Source organism: Mirounga leonina, unplaced genomic scaffold (assembly GCF_011800145.1).
Source record: "Mirounga leonina isolate KUSES-001 unplaced genomic scaffold, KU_Mleo_1.0 Mir_201, whole genome shotgun sequence".
NCBI classification, from domain to species: domain Eukaryota; kingdom Metazoa; phylum Chordata; class Mammalia; order Carnivora; family Phocidae; genus Mirounga; species Mirounga leonina.
In genome coordinates, this window is record NW_023270504.1 from 5,257,004 (window position 1) to 5,284,013 (window position 27,010).

A 27,010-nucleotide genomic window follows, 5' to 3' on the forward strand; every position below is an offset into this window, starting at 1 on the left:
TGCCTAATAGCATTTCACTGGTTGCCATGTCCTCAACATCCTGAAGAGAAGCTGTGCCTGGTCTGTTACTCCTGGAGTTGGCCTGTCGTTGATTTGAAGGTGCAGTACAGATAAGACCCCTAGAAACTGCTCACTGACTGACCATGGCAGGGATCAGGTTTCCTACCTGGGCAAGGGATGTGCCAAAATAGGTTCTTCTGGAGTTTGTTTTCCTCCTGTTGTTTTTGTCGGTCTAAAGTATTCACTTAATATTCATAATGTGGTTCTTCTACTTGAGGAGGAGATCACTGAACAGTGGAAAAATCTGCTTTTAGCTTTATTTACTATGGTGTTTTTAGTAATAGGGCCCAGGAAATTGGAACTTAGTGTTTAAAGAGAGTGGGAATGATTTTAAATAATCTTGTAGTCGTTAAACCTTGCATACCAGGAAAAGACAATTAAAAAAAAAAAAGAGTGGCATGGAAGATAGAAGAACTTTCATGAACTTTTCAATTAAGTATCACTGGTATATAAAAAGAAAAATGAGTACGTGCCATTTACATGTGGCAGAGTATAAACAGATAAATGTATCAAAATTACAGGTCGTGAGATTTTGGAACTTCAGTTTTGTTTGAATGTTTGGTTCTGTTTGTTTATAGCTAAGATTGATCATTTTAGGTACCACTGTGGTCCGTCTATTACCACTGTATTTTATAATCAAGACAGTCAGATTCCTTTTAATTACTGGTGTAAGCTTGATTTGAATTTAGCCTTTAAAATATTAACCTCTACTGTAATCAACCAGGCAGCTGTATAGTCTCATAAATAAAGTTATTACAGTTCCATTGTTTGTATAGTGAACTCTGTACAGTCTTAGTTATTAAACCCTTGTTTCTCCCTGCCCTCTTTTCCTTTTGTTACTTAAATAAAATGCCACTATGAAGAATACCTTACATTGGCTTATCCAAGTGGAGAAGATTTGTCTGACAGTTGGAAAGTGTGGGTGAGAAAATTCTAGTTCTCAGGTTTTCAGAACTAACAAGCTCAACCAATTTGTAAATATCTTCCACCAGAGAAACACTTGTTTTTGATTAAACTCTTATTCCTAAGGAATAGCACGTCATGGATCATAGGATGTATGTGGTGGTGTGCGTCTGCCTGCAGGTGTGTCTGTCCAGGGCAAGAAAAAGATACCACTTACTTTCTTTGAATTTTTGCAAAACTTATGTAAGGTTTGGTTGATAGTGATTTATTCTGCTGTATCCCACCAACCTGCTAGAGGATGACCAGCTCATTCTGGTTTCCCCAAAACTTTTTAGATTTTAGCACTGAAAGTCCCACATCTCAGCAAGATCCTTAGGTGTAGGCAGGCTGGACTGGTTGGTCACCCTTGCTGACAATCCAATCTTGTGTATAAAACCTCTAGGATGTGGAAACTTCAGCCTGGAAGATTTCAGAGGACTTTTAATTGGGCTTGAGTTCAGTTTAGGATAGGAAACTGACAGTCCCACATTGGGCTCTGATATTGGTGGGGTTGATAAAGGTAGTGTTAAGACTTGTATGATTAAGAATTTTTAAAATTTGGTATAATGAATTAAATTCCTACTGTATCAAACACCATGGTGTGTTGGCAAGGGAAACTCAGCTGAGTTAATACAGAAGCAAATATTGTTAGTCAGTTAACATTAAGTTACTTAACACTTAGTTTGGTGACTGGAAATATAGCAACACTGTGGTAGTGTGTCAGTGAGCAAATAAAAATTGGCTGCAGAGAAAATGGAAACACTATATTTAGCAAGTTGCTGTGAAAGTCATTAGGACAATGAAGCTGCTGAATGGGTATTAGATCATAATGTGCAGGCTGCTGCTGGCCAGTAGGGATATTTATATGAAGTAGAAAAAGCTGGGAGTGTGTGGAGTGTCAAGTGCATGATATTTGAGTCAAGGGCACCTTTTGAATTCTCAAGGGAGAATTCAAAAAAGGCTGCCCTTCCTCGAGGCGGATGCAGCAGGCGCCAGGGCTCATGGGTTGTTGAAGGGCATGTGGGCTGGATTTCAGCCCTTCCGGGGCACCCCCCATCTGCCTCCTCAGCCCGCTACCTTGTGCAGGCGCAACCTGCCCGACACATTTAGGTATCTGGCTTTGGTATCCAAGCTGAGTGAAAGGAAACCAGGGAAGTGATCTATTTCAGGAGGAGCCATGGTCTCCAGGTCCTGGGATAGAGAAGAATGTTGAAAGCTAAATTCCAGCTTCGTCTTCTAGGAAAATATTTAATTCTCTTTCCGTTCTCCTTTCGGGAAGGAGGGAGCTGATAGATCTTGAGGGAGAGGAGTCCTTTTACTTAATCCTCCTAGCTGAATTCACGGTTTTGTTTTTTGTTTTGTTTTGTTTGTTTGCATGTGGCCAAGAAAGACAGGCCATAGGGTTTTAGAATTTTCATTTAAGTTGTCGCCACTACTCCAATAATAGCTACTTTGGGTGCCTTTATGTTCTGGGCACTGTGTTGAGCCACTTACGTACCTCATCTCATTGAAATCCTTTCAACGAACTTGTAAGGTAGAAATCAGGATGACTGCTTTGCGGCTGAGGCACAAGAGACCCCAGGGAGGTTATAAGGGTTGGCGAGTCTCCCGGTGGGTAACTGAATGAGCCGGGGTCCTGTGTCACTCCTGTGGTTGTCTCACCACACCTGGGCTGCCCCTGTGTCATGGGCACCGTCTTTTGAGAGTTTAGTATGAGAGAACTTCAGAGGACGGTCCCTCTGACAACCAAAGCATCATATACAGAGATGATTACAACTTAAAAAACTGATGCTGTAACATTATTTTCTGAATGTTTATCTTTGAAAAATATAAATAAATATAATTAGATACGAGTATACATATGAAAAATATGACTGGGACTGGAATTTCTAGTTCCTTTGGCAACTTTCCTACTTCAGCTTTTTACGTTATGCCTTAAAATGAGAGTCCGGTCTAGAAGTAAATTAGGAGAAAGTTTTAAAAATGGTATAACCAAAAGAAGCATGCATTTGAAAAAAAAAATTATATAGACTTAATTATTATGTATTCCTAACTTCTACAGTACTGGTAGACGTTTTACACAAACATTAAAAACCATGACAATTATCTGAATAATGATTGTTTCTATGTTATATATATTCTGTGCTAAGAGCCACCATGGTTCTTATTTCTACTCTGAAATCGTAGTTATGGCTTTCTCCTTAGGAGCTTTCAACATGTGTGAACACTGGAATCTAAAAATAAAACCAAATTGCCTTGAGTTGAACCTTAAAAAGTTCACCTTTTAAAAAAAATATAGCATAGGGGCACCTGGGTGGCTCAGATGGTTAAGCGTGTGCCTTCGGCTCAGGTCATGATCTCCAGGTCCTGGGATCGAGTCCCATGTCGGGCTCCCAGATCAGCGTGGGGAGTCTGCTTCTCCTTCTCCCTCTGCCTCTCCCCTGCTTGTGCTCTGTCTCTCTCTCTCAAATGAATAAATAAAATCTTTAAAAAAATATATAGCATATTTGCCCTCAGTGTCAAAAAGAGTTCCAAGTAAAATAAAACTTGAATCCCCCTAAAGTTAGACTCTTGTAGGAAATACGAACTTTAAAGGTGTTTGCCAAGATTGTGCTGGAATGACCAGTCCCCCCCCACCCTTTCCAGCCCTTGAAGCTCTGACGGTCAGCCCTCTGACCTCCACTAGAAGGGGGGTTAGGGGTTGGGGCCAGAGAAATGGGCTGGTCTCTGGATGAGTTTGTCTGGACCAAGGAAAGGTTTCTCTTCTCCCGTATCGGCATTGCTCACCTCTCTGTGAATGATGCTGTGTTTTCTTAGGCCAACTATCTTGACCACAGCATGGCCTTGCTGCAGGGAAGTGATCTGTTTCAGGAGGAGCCATGGTCTCCAGGAAGCCCAGGCAGCCAAATGTCCTCCTTGGCCCCTGCGTGAACTCTGTGCACGGACCCGTGTGTACTGCAGAGCTTCTGGGCTTGCTGTCTGTACTTACAAGCTGCTTCTGGGCATGTGCACAACGGCCCTGTATATGGAAAGCTGGATTGGAGAAAGTGGCTTCGTAAAGGTTTAAGCAAGACTTCCTCCTCTGAGTGTTTCAATTCTAAGCTGTCTGCAGCTATAGCACAGACCCTCAACTAAGTTTCTCACCCCATTACAAGCATAAAAGTGGGATAGAGTCCCAGCTGGGCCAGCCTGGCCTGCGTTTTACGTGGATGCCACAAGTGGAGGAGAGACCAAGAGAGGGTGCTGAGCTGCAGCGCACCCCACTGGCATGCTGGCCCAGGCTCTGTCCTAGGTGTTGACTGTAAGGTTTGAAACACCTAGGGAGGAGGTCAGAGATGGGACCCTGGGGAGACACAGTCCTGCTGCAGGTACCCAAAGTGCCTAGTGACAAGGTTGATGTCAGGTGAGGACTGGGGAAGGCTGAGGGGAGAGGGAGCTAGCTGCCTGGGAGACCCCTTGCCTGTTTGTGGCTGAGCAAAAGGGAGACGGAAACCACATCCATTATATTGAGGGATATTCTACCGCTGTTCATGCTGTCATGGTTTCAGAGTTCAGTTTCACATTTCCTTATTCAGATTTCACACCCTTGACTCTGCCACGCTGAGGAGTGCCCCACGTACAGACGAGGGGCTGCCTGCGCTGTGTTTGCAGGGAGCCCTCGTTGTCCTGAGCAGCCCTCCGTGGCTGCCTGGGCACCTCTCCTGGCCCCTCTCGCCTGTCCTGCTCTTCCATCTTCTCTGACCCTCCGGGCCCAGGTCAAGTCTCCCGTGTTTCCCCGCAGCTTCTTCTCCTTTTCCAGCTCACGCTGACTTCTTCCTTCTCCGAACTCTTTTCGTCCTTCATCATGTGCACCCCTGCTTGGGGCAAGTGCAGCAAGCACAAAAAGGCCGTGTGGTGCAGCTTTGGGACGACAGGCTCGGGCGCCTGAATGCACAGGCCCAGTTCCTGGTTCTGTTCACTATCAGCTTTGTTCTTACTTTTGTTGTTGTTGTGTGTGTTTAAAGAGCTAATATATGTGCTTAGGAGAGGTTCTGGCCCATGGCGAGCACTCAGTAAATGTTAGCTGTCATTTAAGTGTTAAATGTATGCTTTTATTTCTTTCTTATATTGTTTATAGGACTTAACTCAGTGCCCAGTATTTTAACAATTGAATATTGCTGTTGGAACAGCTTGTCATTTTTCATAGCGACGAAGTTGTAGCAGCCTTCCTGTTAATTTCCTAAATTGATCAGGTATATATGGTATCCTGAATCATCATCCTTTTATTTATTTTTTTATAGTTTGATTTTTTAATTTAAATTCAATTAATATATAGGGTATTATTAGTTTCAGAGGTAGAGTTCAGTGATTCATCAGTTGCATATAACACCCAGTGCTCATTACATCCTGTGCCCTCCTTTTTTTTTTTAAAGATTTTATTTATTCATGAGAGATAGAGAGAGAGGCAGAGGCAGAGGGAGAAGCAGGCTCCCCGCAGAGCAGGGAGCCTGATGCGGGACTCGATCCCAGGACCCTGGGATCATGACCTGAGCCGAAGGCAGACGCTTAACCCAGGCGTCCCATCCTGTGCCCTCCTTAATGTCCATCACACAGTTACCCCATCCCCCCACCACCTCCCCTCCAGCAAACCTCAGTTTCCTGAGTTTAAGAGTCTCTTATGGTTTGTCTCCCTCTCTGGTTTCATCTTGTTTCATTTTCCCCTCCCTTCCCCTATGATCCTGTCTTGTTCTTCAAATTCCTCATATCAGTGAGATCATATGATACTTGTCTTTTTCTGATTGACTTATTTCACTTAGCATAATACCTTCTAGTTCCATCCACATCGTTGCAAATGGCAAGATTTCATTCCTTTTGATGGCTGCATAATATTCCATTGTATATATCTACCACATCTTCTTTATGCATTCATCTGTTGATGGACATCTAGGCTCTTTCCATAGTTTGGCTATTGTGGACATTGCTGCTGTAAACATCGGGGTGCACATACCCCTTTGGATCACTACATTTGTATCTTTGGGGTAAGTACCCAGTAGTGCAATTGCTGGGTTGTAGGGTAGCTCTATTTCAACATTTTGAGGAACCTCCATACTGTTTGCCAGAGTGGCTGCACCAGCTTGGCATTCCCACAAACAATGTAGGAGGGTTCCTCTTTCTCCTCATCCCTGCCAACATTGTCGTCTCCTGACTTGTTAATTTTAGCCATTCTGACTGGTGTGAGGTGGTATCTCGTTGTGGTTTTGATTTGTATTTCCCTGATTGCCAAGTGATATTGAGCATTTTTTCATGGAATCATCATTCTTTTAAACACATGTTAATGACGTGTTTGTACTTGAGTGTAGTGTTTGAAATTCAGGCAAAGGGAAGTTGAAGACAGATTTAGTTGGCAATGACAGAGAGGTAGCAGACCATTGGTGATCAAGAGTATAAGCTAGATTAACCTTCTGACTCCCCTTGCCTACTACCTATTGGGCCTTGGGGCAGGTTTTTTGACCCTTAATACTTTGGTTTCCCCATTTGTAAAATGAAGATTTTAATAGTGCACATCTTGTAGGAAGGTGCTAAGGATCTATATGTAGGAACTGCCTGGGGCACCGTAGGCATTTACTCAATGTCAGCTGTTTTATTGTTGTCATTGTTAACAGAATGTGTGTTTCCGCAGTTTACCTGGACAGTCCCAATACCAAATACTCTTTTTCACTAGCTGAATTGTATTTGAATTTATCAGTCCATATATTCCAATAAGAGGTTCAGAAAATATGATTAAGGTATCACTGGCTGTTTTTAATCTTCTTAGTGCAAAGGTTTACTTGTGTACCCACGCAGATGTGTTTTGCAAGTAGCAATGATTTCATTTGCATGAGTTCCTTAGAATCTCTGGTGTGCAAGAAGTTTGGACTGGTAGAAATAATGGGAAACCAGCAGCAAATGCTGTTTGACAGTGTGGTTGGAGAGGAGATCACATGATGCAACCAAAAGACATGGAATCAGCTATAAAACGTCTGAGTTCTGGTTTAGGAGGCACTGCTCACTAGGTCTAGATCTGTAATATGGGGATGGTGCTCTCTCTTCTGCCAAGGGCATATGGATCTTTCAAGGATTAAATATTAGACTGGACCGAAAAGCCCTTTGACATAGAAAAGGTCATACAAAGGCATAATATGTATATTCTTTTTTTTTTTTTTTTTAAGATTTTATTTATTTATTTGACAGGGAGAGACACAGCAAGAGAGGGAATACAAGCAGGGGGAGTGGGAGAGGGAGAAGTAGGCTTCCCGCCAAGCAGGGAGCCAGATGTAGGACTTGATCCCAGGACCCTTGGATCGGGACCTGAGCCAAAGGCAGACGCTTAACGACTGAGCCAACCAGGTTCCCCCATATGTATATTCTTGTAATGGCTTCTATTTTGGCAATTTAATATTCTGGTTAGTAGAAAGTTTTGAATGATACCAAATTAATGACCAATTAACACAAAATAGTAATGCATTAAGAAATCAGACTGCTAAATAAATGTAACAACACATGCCTTTGTCACTTATCCCTACCATAAAGTCTCTCTACCTACTTGGACTAGAAACTCATCTATTTCTGAATCTGATATCTCAGAAACTTCCAGAATCACTGCTGCCTACCATTTCCCCATTGGGGCTGCTGGGCCCTTTGCTCTTTGTTATGGACCTCACAGTAGTCGCAGTAACAACATCATTTAGTGCCACTTTCTACTGGAAATCACACTGGGTCATCACTGCCTGAAACCCTTCACTGACTGTTCCTTGCTGTCCGAATAAAGTCCAAACTCCACAGTGGGACATGAGGGTCACTGAGGTCCCTGCCTCCCTCTCCAGCTTCCCTGTCACCACTCTGCCAGTATTAGATCCCGCAGCTAGAATGAACTTTTATTTTCTTCATCTTGCTTGCCTGATCTCAATCCTAGGCCTCTGTACATGTGTCTTATTCCTTCTCTCCTTACCTAATTCACTTCTCATCTTCCTCAGGTGTCAGCTTCCTTGTCACTCTTGGGGCATCCTTATCTGTCTCACTCTCTGTTCCTGCTTGCCTCTTCTCTCTGTGGGGCTGGCTGGCTGATGGGTTCACAGTACAGTGACACCCTCTCTGCCATGCACACACTCTCCTTTTGGCCATCTATTCTCACGTAGAATTTCTGGATCAGCCCACAGTACGTGGAGCTTGCATTTCAACCTGCAGCAGCCACTACACACCTTAACCTTTAAAAGGATACTTCATAAAAGACCCTTCAAGAATTGTGCCCTGCCTCAGTTCATTCAGTTGTAGGAAAATCCTATACTAAAGGTTTTATTGTGGACTCATGCAAATGGAGGAAGATCCTGAAGATGAACTTTTATCATTTAATTCAGTAGAAATCACTGTGTTTCTACACATGCAGAAATGCATGTAATAAATAATCCATGTTGAAAGTGTGCTAAATAAACCAGCTCTGTTTTACTTAAATGTTACAGAGAATAGTGAATGCTTTAGATTTGGATTTATATCTCACCTCTGCCACTTGCCAGCTGCAAGATCCGAGTAAATTCTTCTTTCAGCCTCAATCACAAGATGGGGACAAGCATGGCTCCCAGGGTTGGTGTGGAATTGAATGAAATAAAAAAAGTAAAGTGCAAAGCACAGCTAATGATGCACATGAAATGCATTAAGTATTCCCTATTATCAATGAATCAGAAAACTTTTCTGGGACTGTTAATGACAGACAAGGATGATATCACCAGAACTGAATTTTTTGCTGTAAAAGGAATAAAAATTGGGGCCTCTGACTAAATCCATTTTAGAAGGAATATAAATTAGACCACAGACTTAATGAATAAAGCCTGAACTCATTGACCTTTGATCTCGAAGGACCCCGATCTTCTGCAAATCAGTTAACATTTCTGGACTTTCTTTTTTTTTTTTTTTTTTTTCTCATGTGTAAAACTGCCTGAGCTATTCTGATCCCTTCCAATTCTAACTTTGATTTTCAGAATGGTTACAGTAACTGAAATTATATTCCTCTATGCCTTCTCTGTCCTTATTTCCACATATTTCTTTGTAAATAACACACTGAGCTAAGTTTGAAGTTTCTGGAAGAAAAATTTACCATAGCCCCAGAATGGGGTATTGAAGGTCAATTGGGGTTTTTTGAATAGATAAAACTGAGAAATGCATCATTGTCTTAGAATTGTTAGCTCCTTTCCTTCAGACTCTGCATTTGAATATCAAAGGAGACATCAAAGGTTGTCTCACTCCTCTTCAGAATGCCTTTTGTTATTAAGATTTAGATGAGGCACTTTATGAGTTCAAGGAGAATGCATTAAAGAAGAACCCAAAGACACTTAAATTTCTTTTTGTTGTTTTTGTTAAGCTTATAATCTTTTCTAATGTGAGCTGTGTCTTGGTTACTTTGGTCAACTGAAAAAAAAAGCTACCTTTTTTTTGTGCGTTTCAAACAGAAGCAGATTCTTAAATTCCTATTCTAAAAAGCTCTGATTTTAATTTTTAAAAAAATTTTTGGTCATGGTATGTGACTCTTTATTAATCCCCTTTATTACCTTGAAAGAACAGGAGAAATTAAATTAGTATGACTGGTGTTCTAGAAGGAGTTTTGTATATAGCTCATAGGAATGGTAAAATTTTCCTTCTACCCTTTCAGCTTCTTTGGCTGGTCTGATTATTAAATTGGCATAGGATAAATTAACAGGAGAAAACAAATTTAATTTCATACGTACAGGAGCCGCATAAAAATATGAGACCCAAAGGCAAGTCAGGCTTCTCTGCCTTCCTGAGCTAAGGAATGGGGTAGGGGTCTGGGGCTTCCAAGCAGGGGAGGGTAATTCGCAGGACAACAGGAAGAACAGATGTTCGGTAATTACAGATTGGCTCTGTCCTACAGATAAGTCAGTCATTCAGATAAAAGTTATTTCTGGTATAGCTTTCTCTCTGAGGCAGGCCCCCTCTTCTAAATTCTTTTAGGTAGTGAAGGGAGAGATCAAAGTTTTTCTTGACTCTGCTGGATCTTGATTGCCTTTAGCTTAAAATAATCCACATGCCAAAGTGGTAGATTTTAGAGTCATGTATTCTGTGCCCCTTCAAGCTTTTTATAATTTATTGGTATAATGTTAAACAATAGCAACTCTTTGTATCTGAGATGTTTGCCACAGAGCTAGTGTTAAGGCAAAAATTAACAGGTTTTTACAGATCCTGAGAAGGGCTGGAAAGTATAATATAACATCTTCATTTAAACCAGCAGAATTTAAGGTTAAGATAGTACCATCTGAGTGGTTTTCCTCCTCCAGCTTGCTGTCTACCTCCCAAACTGAGCATTCTTATTTTGCACCCCGGTCTAGCACTGGAGGATAAGGAACACACAGGGAAAAAAAGGGCGGGGGGAGGGTGAGGGTTGAGTGGAGGCAGAAAAATATTTTAAAAATTTTATTAGGGCAGGTAGTATTTATTGATCATTGTGTTATATATATCAGTTATCCACTGACACAATAATTCTGTGTCAACAAAGTCAGTGGCTTAAAATAATGAGCATTTATTTAACACTCAAGATTACGGTGGGTGATTCAGAGTAGCTGGTTGTCCTTGTCTCAGCCAGACCTTATATGGGATTTGATGACTGAGAAGCTGTGGAGGTGAACTTCAGGAAGTCACATGCAGCTCTGAATATTTGAACACAATCAACTGAGAAGGTGGATGTTAATAGAAAATTTGATGTCAGAAAAACAGAGAGTATTGGGTGTGGAGGAGCACAGGTTAGGGAATCTAATTTGGATAATCTTGATCTGTTGTTTGACTAAAATCAGAAATTGTTAAAAATGCAGAGTTTGACAATGCCAACACCCCAAACTAATGTTAAAATATTTTTTTAATGTGCAACTGCAAATTATGAAGGGTCCACTCAAGTGTGTGGGGGATATTGATCAACTAACATTTGCTTCCTCCTAATCCCTTAACATTTCTTTTTAAAATTTTCCGGTTTCTCTCTGTTTTTCTTCACTTGTCATTTATGATGTCATCCGTTGGTGAGAACATCCAAGAATCACAGCATTTTAGACCTGAAACCATTGAGTCCAACTCCATTGATAAAAGAAGAAAACAGAACTCTTATAGACTTGTTACAAGCCATAAAACCAATGATGTGGAAGCACAGGAATAGAACCCTTGGCTCCTATTCTAGTGGGTTCCTCAGTGCTTTGGTTTGGTTGTTGGAATGTTCTCTGGCTTCACAGGGAAAACAGTGGAGACTTTGCCTGAAATTGAAAATTATCAGTGATGGCATTTGCATAATGCCTTGTTTAAAAGGGGCGCCTGGGTGGCTCAGTCAGTTAAGTGTCTGCCTTCGGCTCAGGTCATGATCCCGGGGTCCTGGGATCGAGCCCCACATTCGAGCTCTCTGCTTGGAGGGGAACCTTCTCCTCCCGCACCCCCTCTTTGTGCTGTCTCTCTCTCTCTCTGTCAAATAAATAAATTTAAAAAAATTAAAAGCTAAAAGGCACTTATAGATACTTTAGCTTGTGATTGAAATGAATAGCTGAGAGAGAATAGCTAAATATTCTAGTTTTTTGGTCTCTTCCTTTGTAAAAAAGGAATTCTATTTTTCCACATGGAATTGTTATAAGTGGTTAATAACTACAATTTAATTACTTAGATTTGTGTCTGGCACATATTAATTATTTGGTATTTTTATTCTGTTTGTTAATAATAAGAATGTTTTTGTTGTTCAGTTCTACCTTACAGACTATACATATTCCACTAATTTTAATATGAGTTGGGGAGGAGGAAGGGATACAGACAATTCAGCCTTGCAGTGCTTCCTGTGTGAGCTTAGGAATCTCAGCCTCTAACCTAGTGTTTACCAAAACAGGGGCCATATAATTTTGACTTATTTTCTCTTTTAATATTGGTCAACAACTAGAAATAGAAATCTTGAAAGAGGTCATTTTTCAACCACTGCTCTCTGTATCATTTTAGGCTTTCATGGCTTTGGGATGCTACATTTTAAGAACAAATTATTTGGCGTCTGAAGGAGCTTAACTTCTTGAGGAAATGGAATTTGTTGTGGAGGAAGAATTTCTAAACAAAGGGATACTTTGTAAATATCACTCCCTGAAATAACCCTCATAGTAAGCTTTCAGTGAAACATAATGCAGACTTTAGGAATTTACCTAAGTTTAACATTGAACAAAATCCTAAACCCTTGGTTTGTTGTTCTATAGAGAGGACACCACTTCTGATGTTTTCCACTGTGTTGAAATAAACCAGCAATGGAGGGAACCTGAGAAGTGAAGCTTCCAAAAGCAGACCAACTCAAGAAGCGCTTTTTCATTCCGACCTATTGCAATTTCAGGCCTCCCCAACACTTTTCCTTCCCACACTGCTATCCCCTTCCCGCTACCACTTATCTTGCTTCCTGGAAAGGAATAGCAGAAATATCCAGAGTTGATCTTTGTTGAGTCATCCTGAAAATGATAGTAATAGTGGAGGCAGAGCCGAGGGAAGCCACTTAGCAGTGCTTTAACCTTTTGGGAATCATAGATCCAGTTCACACTGAAGGTCAGAGCTAAGCATTTTGCTTCAGAGATATACACAGATATATACATAAAATCTTGTGTACTGATTCAGGAAGTGATGCCTCTTTTGGGACATTAGTGATGCACCTGCGTTGTGAGAGCTGACAGTATCCCTGGCCTTCCTCCTTGTCAAGCTTGAGAGCTAAGGAATGCTTTAAGAGCAGTGCTTGGGGATGGATCCAGTCCAGATTTTGCTAAAAGCAGACTCCTGTGTTTTTGAGCTCACCTCATTTTCTCCACTCATTAGAAACTCTGAAAGGTAGGGGCGCCTGGGTGGCTCAGTCATTAAGCGTCTGCCTTCGGCTCAGGTCATGATCCCAGGGTCCTGGGATCGAGCCCTGCATCAGGCTCCCTGCTCGGCGGGAAGCCTGCTTCTCCCTCTCCCACTCCCCCTGCTTGTGTTCCTGCTCTCACTGTCTCTGTCTCTGTCAAATAAATAAATAAAATCTTTAAAAAAAAAAAAAAAAGAAACTCTGAAAGGTCAGATCCACAGCTGTTTATGAACCAGGAAGAGGAAAAGGGAGGCAAGAAGAGAAACCTGCCTCTGAGTGACATTGTTGCCTCCTTACAGTGCCATTTGGACACATTTAATTGTTGCAAAACAGAGCAACCATATATATTTTAAAAGCAGTCATCAAGATGGACGCTTCTTTGTGGTATGAACCCACTGAGGCCTTACACAGGGATCTCTCTCCAGTAAAATACTCCCATTGTGTAAAGGGACCTCATTCAAGTGCAAATTTTAAGAGATTCCTGAAGAAATCCTTTGAGGAGAAATTAAATTGAATAGAGTAAAAGAAGAAAATGGAAAAGGGTAGGGAAAATAAGGATGAGATGGCAAATGCTTGCTGCATTACATGATTCAATTTGATTTGTTTCCTTCACTTTGTAGTTTAAAACACAGAAGTTTGCATGTAGGTGAAAATGACGTGCTTTAGGTTTTTGCGTGGAGTTGTTAATAGCTTTCTCTTGCTTCTCTTTCATTGTCTTTATTTTTAAAAAATTATTTACATATTTATTTGAGAGAGAGAGTGAGAGAGAGCATGAGTGGGGTGAGGGGCAGAGGGAGAAGCAGACTCCCTACTGAGCAGGGGGCCCAAGGAACCCCGGGACTCCCGGATCATGACCTGAGCCAAAGGCAGATGCTTAACCAACTAAGCCACCAGGCACCCCCATTGTCTTTATTAAAGCCATGTGCCTCATATGCAGAAATATGGGGCTCCTACTTTGTACAAGTGAGTGAGCTGTGGCAGACACAGCATCCACATAAGTTCCTGCCCCTCTAGAAGTTGACATTCTTGTAATCTAGTTTGGTTCCTGAGGCCATAGGCAGGTGAGAAAATTGCCCACTGCATATTGGTGAGCTCTGATCCCACCAATGATGCTTACTAACTTTGTTAGCTTGGGTAAATTTCTTAACCTTGGGTGACTTGGATCCTTTATTTTTTCAGGGGTAAGATATTTGTGAGATAGGGCACCTGGGTGGCTCAGTGGGTTAAGTGTCTGAATCTTGATTTCAGTTCAGATCATCATCTCAGGGTCATGGGATCGCGCCCCATTTTGAGCTCTGTGCTCAACTGGGAGTCTGTTTGGGATTCTCTCCCTCTGCCCCCCTCCTCTCTAAAATAAAGAAAGAAATCTTTTTAAAAAAGATATTTGAGATATTTTGTAGATTGAAGACATAGTACCTCTCAAATTAAATACAGTAGGTAAACTCTTACTTTGCTTCTGATCATCTCTTTGACCAGTGTAACCATACAGTTGCCAGAAGGCCTGGGTTATTTGGTGTAGATGGGGTAGTAATATTCATAGCTAAGAGTGCTAGATCCTACTCCATATATTATTTCATTTTTTTCTCACAGTGTTTCTGTGGAGTAGGTCCTACTATTATCCCCCTTTTTTTTTTGTAAGTGAGAAAAATAGATGGGCAAAGAAGTTAAGAAACTTGCCCCTGGCCTTCCAGACAGGAAGCAGCTGGGGGACTAAAACCCAGGTGGTCTGGCTCCAGGAGCCATGCTCTTAGCTCTGATCCTTTCTAGCCTTTTTTCGAGCTACAGCTATTCACAGTAAATGGAGAACATTATGTGTGGTGGACTCTAACACTTATTTAAGATTTTTTTCTCTCTCTCCTATTTCAGGTATCTGACAGCAAGGAACAGTAGAAATTTCCTGCTTACCATGAGGCCATTCTTAAAAAGGGCCACTTTGGTCATAAGTTATGTAAGTATATATATGCTTCTGAAATATCTGAAGGAATATTTTACTTTTACTTGGCTCAGAGACATGATCCAGATTATTCAATAGAATCAGCAGTAGATTCTAACAACACAATCTTAGGATCAAAGAGTTTACATGCCGTGAATGTTAACAAAGCTTTGGAAGGTATGTATGAAAGCCTTCTAGGAGTATGAACTCTGTGGCACAGACAGTGTCAACTATAATATTTTATAATTTTTTTTTTTTTAAAGATTCTATCTATTTGAGACAGAGAGAATGAGAGAGAGAGAGCACATGAGAGGGGGGAGGGTCAGAGGGAGAAGCAGGCCCCCCGCCGAGCAGGGAGCCCGATGCAGGACTCGATCCCGGGACTCCAGGATCACGACCCGAGCCGAAGGCAGTCGCCCAACCAACTGAGCCACCCAGGCGCCCTCAACTATAATATTTTATGAGTACCTTTCAAGGTGCTGATCCTGAGGTGTCTCAGCAGCACAAACCTAGCTATATCAGTTATGTGTTGCTGCACAGCAAACCACCCCCAAATGTGGTGGCTTAAAACAACCACCACATATATTTGCCCTGAATGCTTGAGTTGGGCAGCATCGAGCTAGGCGGTTCTAATGCTCCTCCTGATTTTTGACTGGGGTTACACAAGCAGCTTCCTGTAGCTGTCAGCTGGGCTCATTTGTCTGTCTGTGGCATCTCATTCCCTAGGGTCTCTCCCTGTGGCCACTCTCTAGCAGGGTAGCCAGGACTTCCTTAAAACATGGCCACTGGGTTCTAAAAGCATGAACCAGAAGTTGCAGGACCTCTCAAGGGGTAGGCCCAGAACTGACACAGTGTACCTGCTACCACTTTCTGTTGGTCATTGCAAGTCACAAGACCAGCTCAGTCTTAAGAGGAGGGGCAGTTGGCCTCCTTCTTGATGGGAAGAGGAGAACGCACATGCAAAGGGAGCCGGCATTCTTGGTCGCCATCTTTGGTGACTGGCACATTAATCACTTTCTTACATTGTTGGGTTCAGGAATTCCAGATTAGGAGACCAGTCTCTTATGCTGTTGCTGTTCCCCGTAAATTTGGAGAGGAAACTTATAAAGAGTGTTTGAATTGTAATGTCATCAATTAACGTGATTTTTTTTTCTTGACCCTAAAACATGTTTATGGAAGAAGAGTATGCAAAAACTGAATGAGGGTGGAGAGCCTTGACTGGACAATCTCAACAAAAGGGACAAAATATTTCACTAAAGTATTCCCCAGTATCTTTGCATAGAATTAGGATGATTCATCACTGGTTTCAGAAGTGATTTATTTTCTTAGAATTGTATGGGAATGCAAGTAATTTAACATCATTGCTGTGATGAAAGTTGTCAATTATTAATCCTTCTGTTTTTTTAAAAATTTATTCTCAAAGCCCTTTCGACTATTTATCTTCCTATTCTTTTTTCTTAATTATCACAGCCTTTTTCCTCTACATGGTATTTTAGGGAATTTATATTCTTTCGGGATACTTTTCCTATTACTTTCATAGTTGATATTTTCCATTATAATGTCTTTAAGAATTTAAATTCAGTTTGAGCAGGATGTTGTGTGAGTGTTAAGATGATTTTCAGTTGCTGCCTAGGCATTGTTTACTGTTGATAAGCCATTGGCTAACACCATACATTTATTTTCAGTTTTTGGATTTGAGGTTATTTATATAAAAGATACTTATAAAGGAAATCTGTGATATTTATGGAGAAAAAATCCAGTCTTAACTATCTCCAAATTAATCCTTTAGCTTTTTATTTAAGCAAAGGTTTCCTCTGACTTTAATAAAAACAATGTAATTGGTCCTATTGAAATGAGAATCACCTGGAAGGCCTGTGTGGGTGAACACCCTTATAAACAAAACTCATCCCCACAGAAATGTCTCTGCTTCTGGTTTTCTTATTCACCTTAGCAACAGGATAGCACCATTTAGTGATAGAATTCCAGTGGGTGACACAAAAGCTGTTCCTGGGATTTGTTGAAATAACCCTTCATGAATGTTCTGCTTCAGGCCATTCAAGGGTGGGAACACTTCGAGTGTGTTTATTCAGAACACAGCAGTATTATTTATTGTACTTTAAATTAACTTTCATGGGGCTGTGTAAATGGAATGGTTAAGAATGTGGTTGGGCAGTTACATGGGCTCACCTCCTGGATCTTGCAGTTTATTAGCTGTGGGGTTCTGGGTAAGTTACCTCTAAGCCTCAGCTTTCTCATCTACCTCGGGGGGGGGGGGGGCTTGCTGTGAGGCCGCAGGTGAGATGGAAAAGTCCTTAGCACAGTGGATAACAGCTGGTAAATGCTTGATACTGACAGCTGTATTTAAGAATTTGCTTGTCTTTCCCTCAACACCTTCATTGTTTATGCTCGTCTCCCTACCCAGCTGTTTTCCATCTTGCCTCATCTTGAATGTTAGGATTTTATAGAAATGCTCACAATGAAACAAAACAAGACATTTTTAAAGCATCTGCAAGTGTCCTCCAGAAAGGTGGGGCTTATGCCCAACAAGCAATGATTTTCTTACCAAATTTTCTTTTCTTTGAAGGTGATTGTTGTTTTGTACTTCCGTCTGTGGATCATGGGAGGATCTATGCCCCTTTTTTCAGAGCAGGATAATCCAGCTTCATTTTCGCCTTACATTCTTACGAGGTCAGTAAATGTAATTTTTCTTTTTTAGCCTAACGTGGTATTTATTAGATTGTTTTAAAATTCTTAAATGATAGTTTGCCTTTGCATTTTAAGGAAAGGAGGGTTGTATTCTGTCCAGGGTGTGGGGAAAAAAAAAACTACTATTCATACATTTGGAATTCTTCTCAACTGGTGGTGCTGTTTTGCCAGGCTTATTGCTATTCTCATATTGGCATTTGCTTGCCCAACAGGTATTTTACTGAGCACTTATTATCAATAATAAATACCTACTGAGTGGCAAGTGTTATAGAACAATGCACGGAGAAGTGTATAGAGGTTGACTGAGCATTAACACTATTTGTAAAATCAGTGAAGATGTTGAAAGTGGAAAACAGAAATGAACAATAATTTTTGCTAAGATACAGCTCATTATATCATACTATTTGTCCTTAGAGATTTAGAGATATTGGATCAAGTAGTGATGTCGATCAGTGGATCTGGTTCATTGAGATGGTTTTTAGTTCCTTATCTGTTCCATCTGCTGTGATGTCCTGCTCAGGCTTTCAGATATAGTTGTATGTGACCATTTTAATAACTTTTCTTCAGGCTATATTGTTGCAGGGCGCCTGGGTGGCTCAGTTGGTTAAGTGTCTACCTTTGGCTCAGGTCATGATCTCGGTGTCCTGGGATTGAGCCCTGCTTCGGGCTCCCTGCTCAGTGGGGAGTCTGCTTCTCCCTCTCCCTCTGCCTCCTACCCTCCCCCCCCAGCCGCTCATACTCTGTCTCTCTCTCTCTCTCAAATAAATAAATACAACCTTTTTTTTTTAAAAAGGATGTATTGTTCCTATTATGTTTAAATATTCAGATGCACTGTTCTTAAGTTTTTATAGTTTTACATATACTTTTTAGCATTTAATATCATTTTCATAATAGTGTCCTTCACTTTTTTGTGTTTGCAGACATAATAAATCTTAAATTAAACCTTGTTCTACTGCCCATTTTTATTTTGGCTTACTTGTATCTCTTAAGGACAACACATTGTTGGATTTTTTGTTTCTATGCCAGGCAGTGATCTTTGCTTTATTTGACTCATTTATTTTATGTTTTAACTGCTACATTTCTATTTTCTTTGCCTTGTATGTTTTTCTTTATTGTTCCTAGTCTTTTCTTCCTTTTTTTTTAAAGGCAATTTCCCTTTCAAAAAAGATAACTTCAAATTTGATTAACCCATTTCTACAAAAATATCATGGCACAATTGTTTGCATTATTTCTGACATATATTTCTATTAAAGAATCTTGACTGTGCCTTCAGAAATCATATGATATCCAGCCTCTAGTGTTGACTTATCTTTTCGAGGTACGCTAGACACTTATAAATTGTTTGTATCTTATATTTTTCAAAATGTTGTTGGATTAATCATGACATCTCTAACCCAGCTTTTTGTTAATGTTGCAACCTACTTGTCCTTTTTGGGTAGCTTTCACTGGCTTTCGAAATTTCCAGGATCCTTGTCTGGATATTTTTAGCTCATTGATAAATTGTTTCAGGTTCTGTAGCTCCTTAAATAGCTACATTCACCTCCAGAACAGACTGTTCTGAACTCACCAACTAGTGATTTCATTCATATCTCTGTCATCAGTAAACAAGTGCCTTCCCCGTGGTCCTCACTGCCCTCCTATCTGCCAGGGGTGTTCAGTTGCATTTTTATCTCTACTGGTGGCACAAAAAATTCTTTGGTGTAACCTCTGGCAAAATTAGTACCTTGGACCAGTCATTCGCCAGGTTCTGCCTTTCACTTCCAAGGCATATATATCCTTTTTCAGAGGGGTCTGAAACACATTTCATCTAGGACTTTCTGTCTGTGAATCCATCTAAGTGACTATTCTCAAGTAATTTAATCAGTATAAAGTGATAGAACACAACATCCTAACACCTTTATATTCTTCCCTTTTTTTCTTTTAAAAAAACATAGCTTTCTTCCTGGGGCTCCTGGGTGGCGCAGTCAGTTAACCGCCCAACTCTTGTTTCTGGCTCAGGTCGTGATCTCAAGGTCCTGAGATCGAGCCTCGCGGTGGGCTCCCTGCTCCTCCCTGCTCCTCCTCCCATCCCCCAAAACCATATCTTTCTATTTCTGTGTTTCGTGCTTAAAATATGTAGATACCCAGGGACATTTCAATGACAGTTGCTGTAAATGGCTTTTCACATTCCTGTAAGATAGCTGCATTATAATTGACTCTTTGAGCATCCAGAAAATTGTCTTTAATTCCTTTCTGAAGTAAGGTTTCTACTCTGCTTGCATAATTATTTGACCTCTGGTAGACTGATGATTCTCAAATTGGATTACCTTGGTCTGTCTCCTAGTTGTGTTGGTTTTCTTTCCTTCTCATCAGCAATGCAATTTAGCTATGATTTGGCTGGCTCCGGGAGCCCGTCACTACTAATCACAGGTTTGTCATCCAGCTGTGTCAGTCTGCCTCACTGATGCTCCACCTCTTTTATTGGGTTTCTAAACTCCGAACAACTTTTATAGCATCTTTGCTTCTATCTTGCAAGTATTACATCTTCTTTTAAAGTCGATATAATAGGGCGCCTGGGTGGCTCAGTTGGTTGAGCGACTGCCTTCGGCTCAGGTCATGATCCTGGAGTCCCGGGATCGAGTCCCGCGTCGGGCTCCCTGTTCGGCAGGGAGTCTGCTTCTCCCTCTGACCCTCCTCCCTCTCATGCTCTCTGTCTCTCATTCTCTCTCTCTCAAATAAATAAATAAAATCTTTAAAAAAAAAAAAATCTCTAAAGTCGATATAATAACTTACTCTATTTTCAGATGAGAATTTTCAGACTAGCTTTCTCTTTCTTTAATAATTGCTGTAGTTATTACTATATTGCAATAGTTATTATAGTTATTAATATAAAATATTGCTATAGTTATTACAGTTATTAACATGTAGTAAAAAAAAAAATCCTAACAGTTTTAAGAGAAAAGGTTTTCCTTTGTTTCATTCAGATGATTCCTTGTGGCTTTAGTTCTGAGATTCCTTCACCTGTAGATTATCTGTTTCCATGTGGTTAGCTAGGAAGAAATACCCTGTCATTTTCTATTTACCAACACTGGGATGCAAAATCATTGTGGCTTGCTTATGAGAATCCTTCGTTAAGAAAAATTATCAGGGCGCCTGGGTGGCTCAGTTGGTTGGGCGACTGCCTTCGGCTCGGGTCATGATCCTGGAGTCCCGGGATCGAGTCCCACATCGGGCTCCCTGTTCGGCAGGGAGTCTGCTTCTCCCTCTGACCATAACCCCTCTCATGTGCTCTCTCTGATTCTCTCTCTCTCAAATAAATAAAAAAAAAAAAAAGAAAAAAAATTATCAAAGACATGGGAATAAGACAACAGATGACTGTGTGACATTTAGTCTAATGTAGGGCATTGTCTAACAACCCTAGAAGAATACGACTTTGACTTATTTACATCTGCGCTACTGTATTTTACAACTGTGTCAACTTAGAACTTAACATATAGAACAGGATAGGTGTGAACATTTCTTATTCTCTGTAGTAGGAAATAAGCCTTCAAATGTTACAGTTTTATTGCCTTGTGGGCAATAAATTGAACAAATTTGTGTTTAATTTACCAATCTCATTCCTTTTTATTATTTCATGAACTATATAACCCTAGTTTTTCATATTTAATTCGAGTATATTGATATATGTATACATTTATATATATGTATTTATTCTATTTATATATATCTAAGTAACAGTTTAATAGACCTACCGTACAATTTGCCTACTTAAAGTATACAATCCAGTAGTTTTCTCTATACTTAAAGAATTGTGCAACCATCATCACAGTCAATTTTAGAACATTTTCATCTCCCCGAAAAGAAATCTTATATCCATTAGCATTTACTCCCCATTTTACCTCAGTACCCCCACTCCTAGATAACCATTGATCTACTTTTTGCCTCTATTGAGTTACCGATTCTGGACATGTCAGATCAATGGACTCAAATAATATGTGGTCTTTTATGACTGGCTCCTTTCACTTAGCATAATGTGCTCAAGATTCATCCATGTTATAGCCTGTATTCATACTCCATTCTTTTTTCATCCCCCAGTAATATGCCATTGTATGGGTGTACCACTTTTTACTTTTCCTTTCCTCTGTTGATGGCTGTTCCAAGTAACACTGCTATGAACATTCATGGATAAGTTTTTGTTTAAATGTATGTTTTCATTTCTGTTGCACGTGTACATCGGAGTGCATTTGCCAGGTCATAGATGTTAACTTCGTATTTAACTTTGTGAGGAACTGCTAGACTATTTACCAAGGTAGCTGCTCCATTTTACATTTACATTTACATTCACAGCAGTATTTGAGGGTCCAGTTTCTCCGCATCCTCACCAACACTTGTCTTTTTTGACAATCTTTCTGTTGTTTTAATTACAGCCATACGAGTGGGTATAAAATGGTATCTCAGTATGGTTTTGATTCGCATTTCCCTAATGGCTAATGATGGTTAACATCTTTTCATCTGCATATTGGCTACTTCTTTATCTTCTTCAGAGAAATGTCTATTCAGATTCCTTGACCAGTTTTTAATTATTTTTATTATTGAGGGGTTTTATTATTTTATTATTGAGTTGTAATAGTTCTCTGTATATTCTAGCTACAAGTTGTTTATCAGATAACATGATTTATAAACATTTCCAGCCTTTCTGTGGGTTGTTGTTTCCCATTCTTGATGGTGTCCTTTTGAGCACAAGTGTTTTTAAATTTGATGAAATCCAACTTATCTATTTTGTTGTTGTTGCTTGAGCTTATATCTAAGAAGGCTTTGCCTAACTCAAATTTTCTTTTTTTTTTTTTTTTAAGATTTTATTTATTTATTTGAGAGAGAGAGAATGAGAGAAAGCACATGAGAGGGGGGAGGGTCAGAGGGAGAAGCAGACTCCCTGCCGAGCAGGGAGCCTGATGCGGGACTCGATCCTGGGACTCCAGGATCATGACCTGAGCCCAAGGCAGTTGCTTAACCAACTGAGCCACCCAGGCGCCCTCAAATTTTCTTTTAAACTGGCTTTTTCAAGTGTCTGGTTGCCTTATTAAACAGTTATATAAACCTTTATTTTCACTGTGTATTTGTATGAGGATTAAATTTTTAGTATTTTTAAAATTGTACTTTGTTACAGTTTATGTTAACAGTAATTTGGAAGCCATTTAGAATTTGATTTCTTATACTTGATCACTGGGCACTTGATTAAATCACAAGGCAGATCAATGAAGTATTGGAGAATCATCATTATCAGAATATACTGGCAATAAGTTCCTTATTGTATTAGCTGCCAGGAATTTGATGTGACTGATCAATAAATTTTTCAACCCATAATTAATTGAGATTGTGTGGATCAGTTGAATGGTATGACATTGAATTATAAACATTTCTATTTTAGACCCGAGAAGAAAAGTGTAAGTAGAATTTAAAGAATGGAGGAGATACTATGGGTTGTACAGCTTTCACTTGACAAGTGAGTTTCCCCGGGCTCAGTTGTCCAAGCCAGATAACCTGGTGGTCATGATTGGCTACTACCTTCCTTTCATCCCTCACCTCTAAGCGGTCACGTCGTTCTGTATCTTTGATCTGAATGTCGCCAGGATTGTTTCACAATATCCATCCTTGCTGCTACCATTTTCATCAAGGTTCTCATGGTGTCTCACATGCATTACTGAAATCCTCCTAACTTGTCTCTCTCCCCACAGTTTGCTCTCCTCAGACCCATCTTCCACACTATTCCCAGATGACATTTCTCACTGGCTTAATATTTAAAAGGTCAGTGGTTTCCTGTACCCCTTAGGATAAGGAGTAAGGAATTTGACCATGGTCGTTCTCTTCAGGCTCATCTCTTGAAACCCCTCTGCCCTTCCTCCCTAACCTTAGACGTTAACCATCCTAACCTGCTTTAATTCCCTAAATGCACCACTGCTTTTTACCCTAGAGTCTTTTTACATGTTACTTTCCAGTCCTATAAGGCCCTTTCCTTCATTCTTTAGCCATTGTTGGCTCTGGAAGATCTTGCCAGAACCTTCTCAAGCCTGTTTCCTGAACCACCACCACATAGCACCTCAGAATCCTGGGACCCTCACAGACCCCCATGCGTTCTATTTACCTATGCTGTCTCTCAGTGTAAGCCCAGCCCATTCATGAAGGCTCAAGGTAAGGGCTAACTCTTGCAGAGAGGTTTTCCTGGCATAAACCTAGTGACTGCTCCCCACTCACAGGCTGTACAGTGATTTCCACCGTGAATTGCTTCAGTAAGATTGCTCTTTTCTTGACATTCAGGATCTGGTGGTGTGACTTGGGAGGGAGGGAGAGGGAGCCTGCAGCCTGGTGGCTTTGCAGTGAGCATTCATCAGAGGAGCACGTCCAGGGTATGTGGCCGGGGTGACCTCAGGGCTGGTGTCTTCCCTTTAAGAAGAGAGGGGACTGCTTCACAGAAGCAGATCTCAGAAAGTTGGATAGGAGTGTGTTCTAAAAGCAGACTGAGGCTACTGCATATATTTGCTCAAAGCTCTGTGAGCGGCAGCTGTCCTGGTGGCTCCTAACGTCATTTCATTCTCTTACTAGGTTTCTGCTCAGAGCCTGGCACAAAATAAATCCTGAGAATATTGTTGGATGAGTGAATGGTGATCCTGGTTAACTGCCCCCCCACCCCCGCCCTGGGGAAAAGGAGTGAGCCTTGTTGAGGTGCCCTTCTGGGGAGGGGGTGTCGCACACCTGCTATCCCCGCCAGGAACACCAGAAATGTGATTGTAATTGTCACTTGCAGCCTCCTCCCAACCCAATGCCTTGTTCAGTTTTGTGTCTTCAAAAATATCTGTAAGGGTTTGCTTACTTGTAACTTCTTGAAGGCAACAAAATGTTTCCTTGAGAATGATGGGAATTATGCTGTGGGGTATCTGGTTAACTTGCATGATTAAATATAATACAGGAAAATACAAATATAGCACCGTGGTTCTGGCATTAATTTTCAGTTCCGTCCCTAGCGAGGTGATGAAGCGCTTAGCCAGGAGCATCAAAGGGAACTCTGTCTGGGGACCGTGTCTCTGCCTCCTGTTTTGTCAGCTTGGCTCTCCTGCTTCCCTCCTGGGTCTTTCACAATTCTTGCACCTTTGAATGCCCACATAGCTGTGACTGTAGTGTTGGTTATATAACTCACAAGAGATTCTCTATTATCTTCTTTGTAATTGCTCTAAATTTAAAGTACTTTAAAAAATTTTTTTAAATTAAGAAAATTTTGCCCTCATATGTCCAAATCCCTCCATCCCTCTCATCCCACATGGAATTTCTGTAGGAACAAGGGCCAGGACAGCAGTTTTTATGTACTAAAACAGGGACAAAAAATAAAAGTAAAAATAAAAAAATGCCAGGGTAGTGATTTTGGCAATTTGGGGATTGAAAATTTTGCACTTGAAAATTTGGGGGTTGGATTTGAGAGTGGAAAACGAGAGCCAAGGATTGAGGCATGAGTTTGTAGCAGGAATTCTGAACTAAAAGGATAAAATCAAGGGCAGGTTGAGTATAGAAGAGGCGGAAGATGGGGCTGAGGGCCAACGTAATTGTCTACATCTGCACTGCCCACTACAGGAGCTGAGAGTCACATAAGGCTCCTACTGAGCACTTCAAATGTGGCTAGTCTGAATTGAGGTGTGCTGTGAGGATAAATAAAGACTACCTGGGATTTTGAAGATGAAATCCTGTAAGAAAAAAATAAATTAAAATATACCACTAATAAATTTTATACTGATTATATGTTGAGATGATATTTTGAGTATATCCATCGAAACAAGATATATTACTAAAATTAATTTATCATGTTTCATTCTACTTTTTTTAAATGTAGCTAATAGAAAATTTGAAACGGTGCATGTTTTTATTGTATTTCCATTGGACAGCACTGGCCTAGACCAAATACTGGGGCTCTTTGCCTGAGGAGGGCGAAGGATGAACGGGCTGGTGAGGAATAAATGGTGTGTAGAGCCCACCCCATGCCCTCCACAGCCTTCCTCTGCCTCAGGCTTGGGTGGTTTCTTCTAAGCTGCCAACTCATGTTTTCAAGTGGTGGGAGGACTTGTACTGCACTCCACCTTTGGGTGTGAAGACTAACTTTGAATTTGAGTCCCATCTGAACAAAACGTCCTTTAGAGCCCAAGACCATGGACGTTCATGACACTTCTTGTAAATTACCACCCCTAATTGTGCCCTGACTACAGCCATCTGGGGCTTGATGATTTTACTCCAGCTGGGTTGTCAGACCTACATGTGTCCCTAAAACACTTGGGAATCACACTGAAGTATCAGTTCTGGGGTCCAATGCCCAAAGATTCTGCTCCCATGGTTTTGGTGCACTGCACTTGAGAAGTGATGGGAGAGGTTATGTGCACCTTGTTCTGTCTTTTGGCCCAGGATTTACTCACCTGTTTATATAAGTCTCTTTAGAAATGTGATTCTTTGACATTCAATCTTGTGAATCCTGGATTCAAAATAAGAACAAAAGCCCAAGTTAAGTATGGCTTCTGCATAAGGGTGGAGCCTGCAGAAGAGAATACACAATGATCCACTCTTAAGGCCCCTTTCTGCAGCTGCTGCCTAGTAATTGGGTTTCCATCTGTCAGATTGGAAGGGGACAGGATGTAAAGCCGTGTATACTTGATGGAAGTATTGCCTTTATAATATTGTAAATGGTTGTCTTTCAAATCCAGGAAATAGATAGACTGGGATTTTCAGTGAGCGAATATAAAGGCCCCCTATCAGCATCATGTATTTTCATGAGATGTGGCCCTGGATAAGCAAGTGGAATATATCTACTTAAGTGGGTAGATGTATTTCTGCTGTTTGGAAATCTGGGTAAAGGCTTGTATTACTTTGTAGGAAAATATCAGGATAGGAAATACTAAGATGAAGGTAGAACTCAGCGTCTTTCTTCTAAAGAAGCTTTTCTCTTTCCATTTTCAGTTGATAGTTTCAAAGAGGCACAAAAAAAGCCTTAGATTTTGATCATGACAACCTCAGGGCACTACGTCTTCCTAATCTTTATAACTCTTGGAACCCCTAACATAAGGACTATTTCATAATAAACTGTGAACAAATTGAACTCAAATTTAAATTATTATTTTAAAATGTATCGTGTGTTTCAATTGGGCTATGCAAAATGAGCTACTCTGTTCTTGCTTTAACAACTGGCAGGGCTTTGAGTTAGGGGGTCCCCCATACGTGTGGTTTTTGTAAAAAAGAAACTGAAGTTATTCTGATTTTTAAAGTAGCGATGGGGCGCCTGGGTGGCTCAGTCATTGGGCGTCTGCCTTCGGCTCAGGTCATGATCCCAGGGTCCTGGGATGGAGCCCCCCATCAGGCTCCCTGCTCAGTGAGGAGCCTGCTTCTCCCTCTCTCACTCCCCCTGCATGTGTTCACCCTCTCGCTGTCTCTCTCTGTCAAATAAATAAATAAAATCTTTAAAAATAAATAAATAAATAAATAAATAAATAAATAAATAAATAAATAAA

At 40.7% G+C, this 27,010-nt stretch overlaps 1 protein-coding gene across 1 annotated transcript in view; it reads left to right on the top strand.

Moving 5' to 3' along the window:
* TMTC1 (transmembrane O-mannosyltransferase targeting cadherins 1) overlaps positions 1 to 27,010 on the top strand; it is a 263,586-nt gene that overhangs the window by 109,540 nt on the left and 127,036 nt on the right. Inside the window, exons 6-7 of the mRNA XM_035027979.1 lie at positions 14,723 to 14,804; positions 17,374 to 17,477. Of these exons, the coding sequence (XP_034883870.1) occupies positions 14,723 to 14,804; positions 17,374 to 17,477 (186 nt within the window). The remainder of the gene's footprint in view (positions 1 to 14,722; positions 14,805 to 17,373; positions 17,478 to 27,010) is intronic.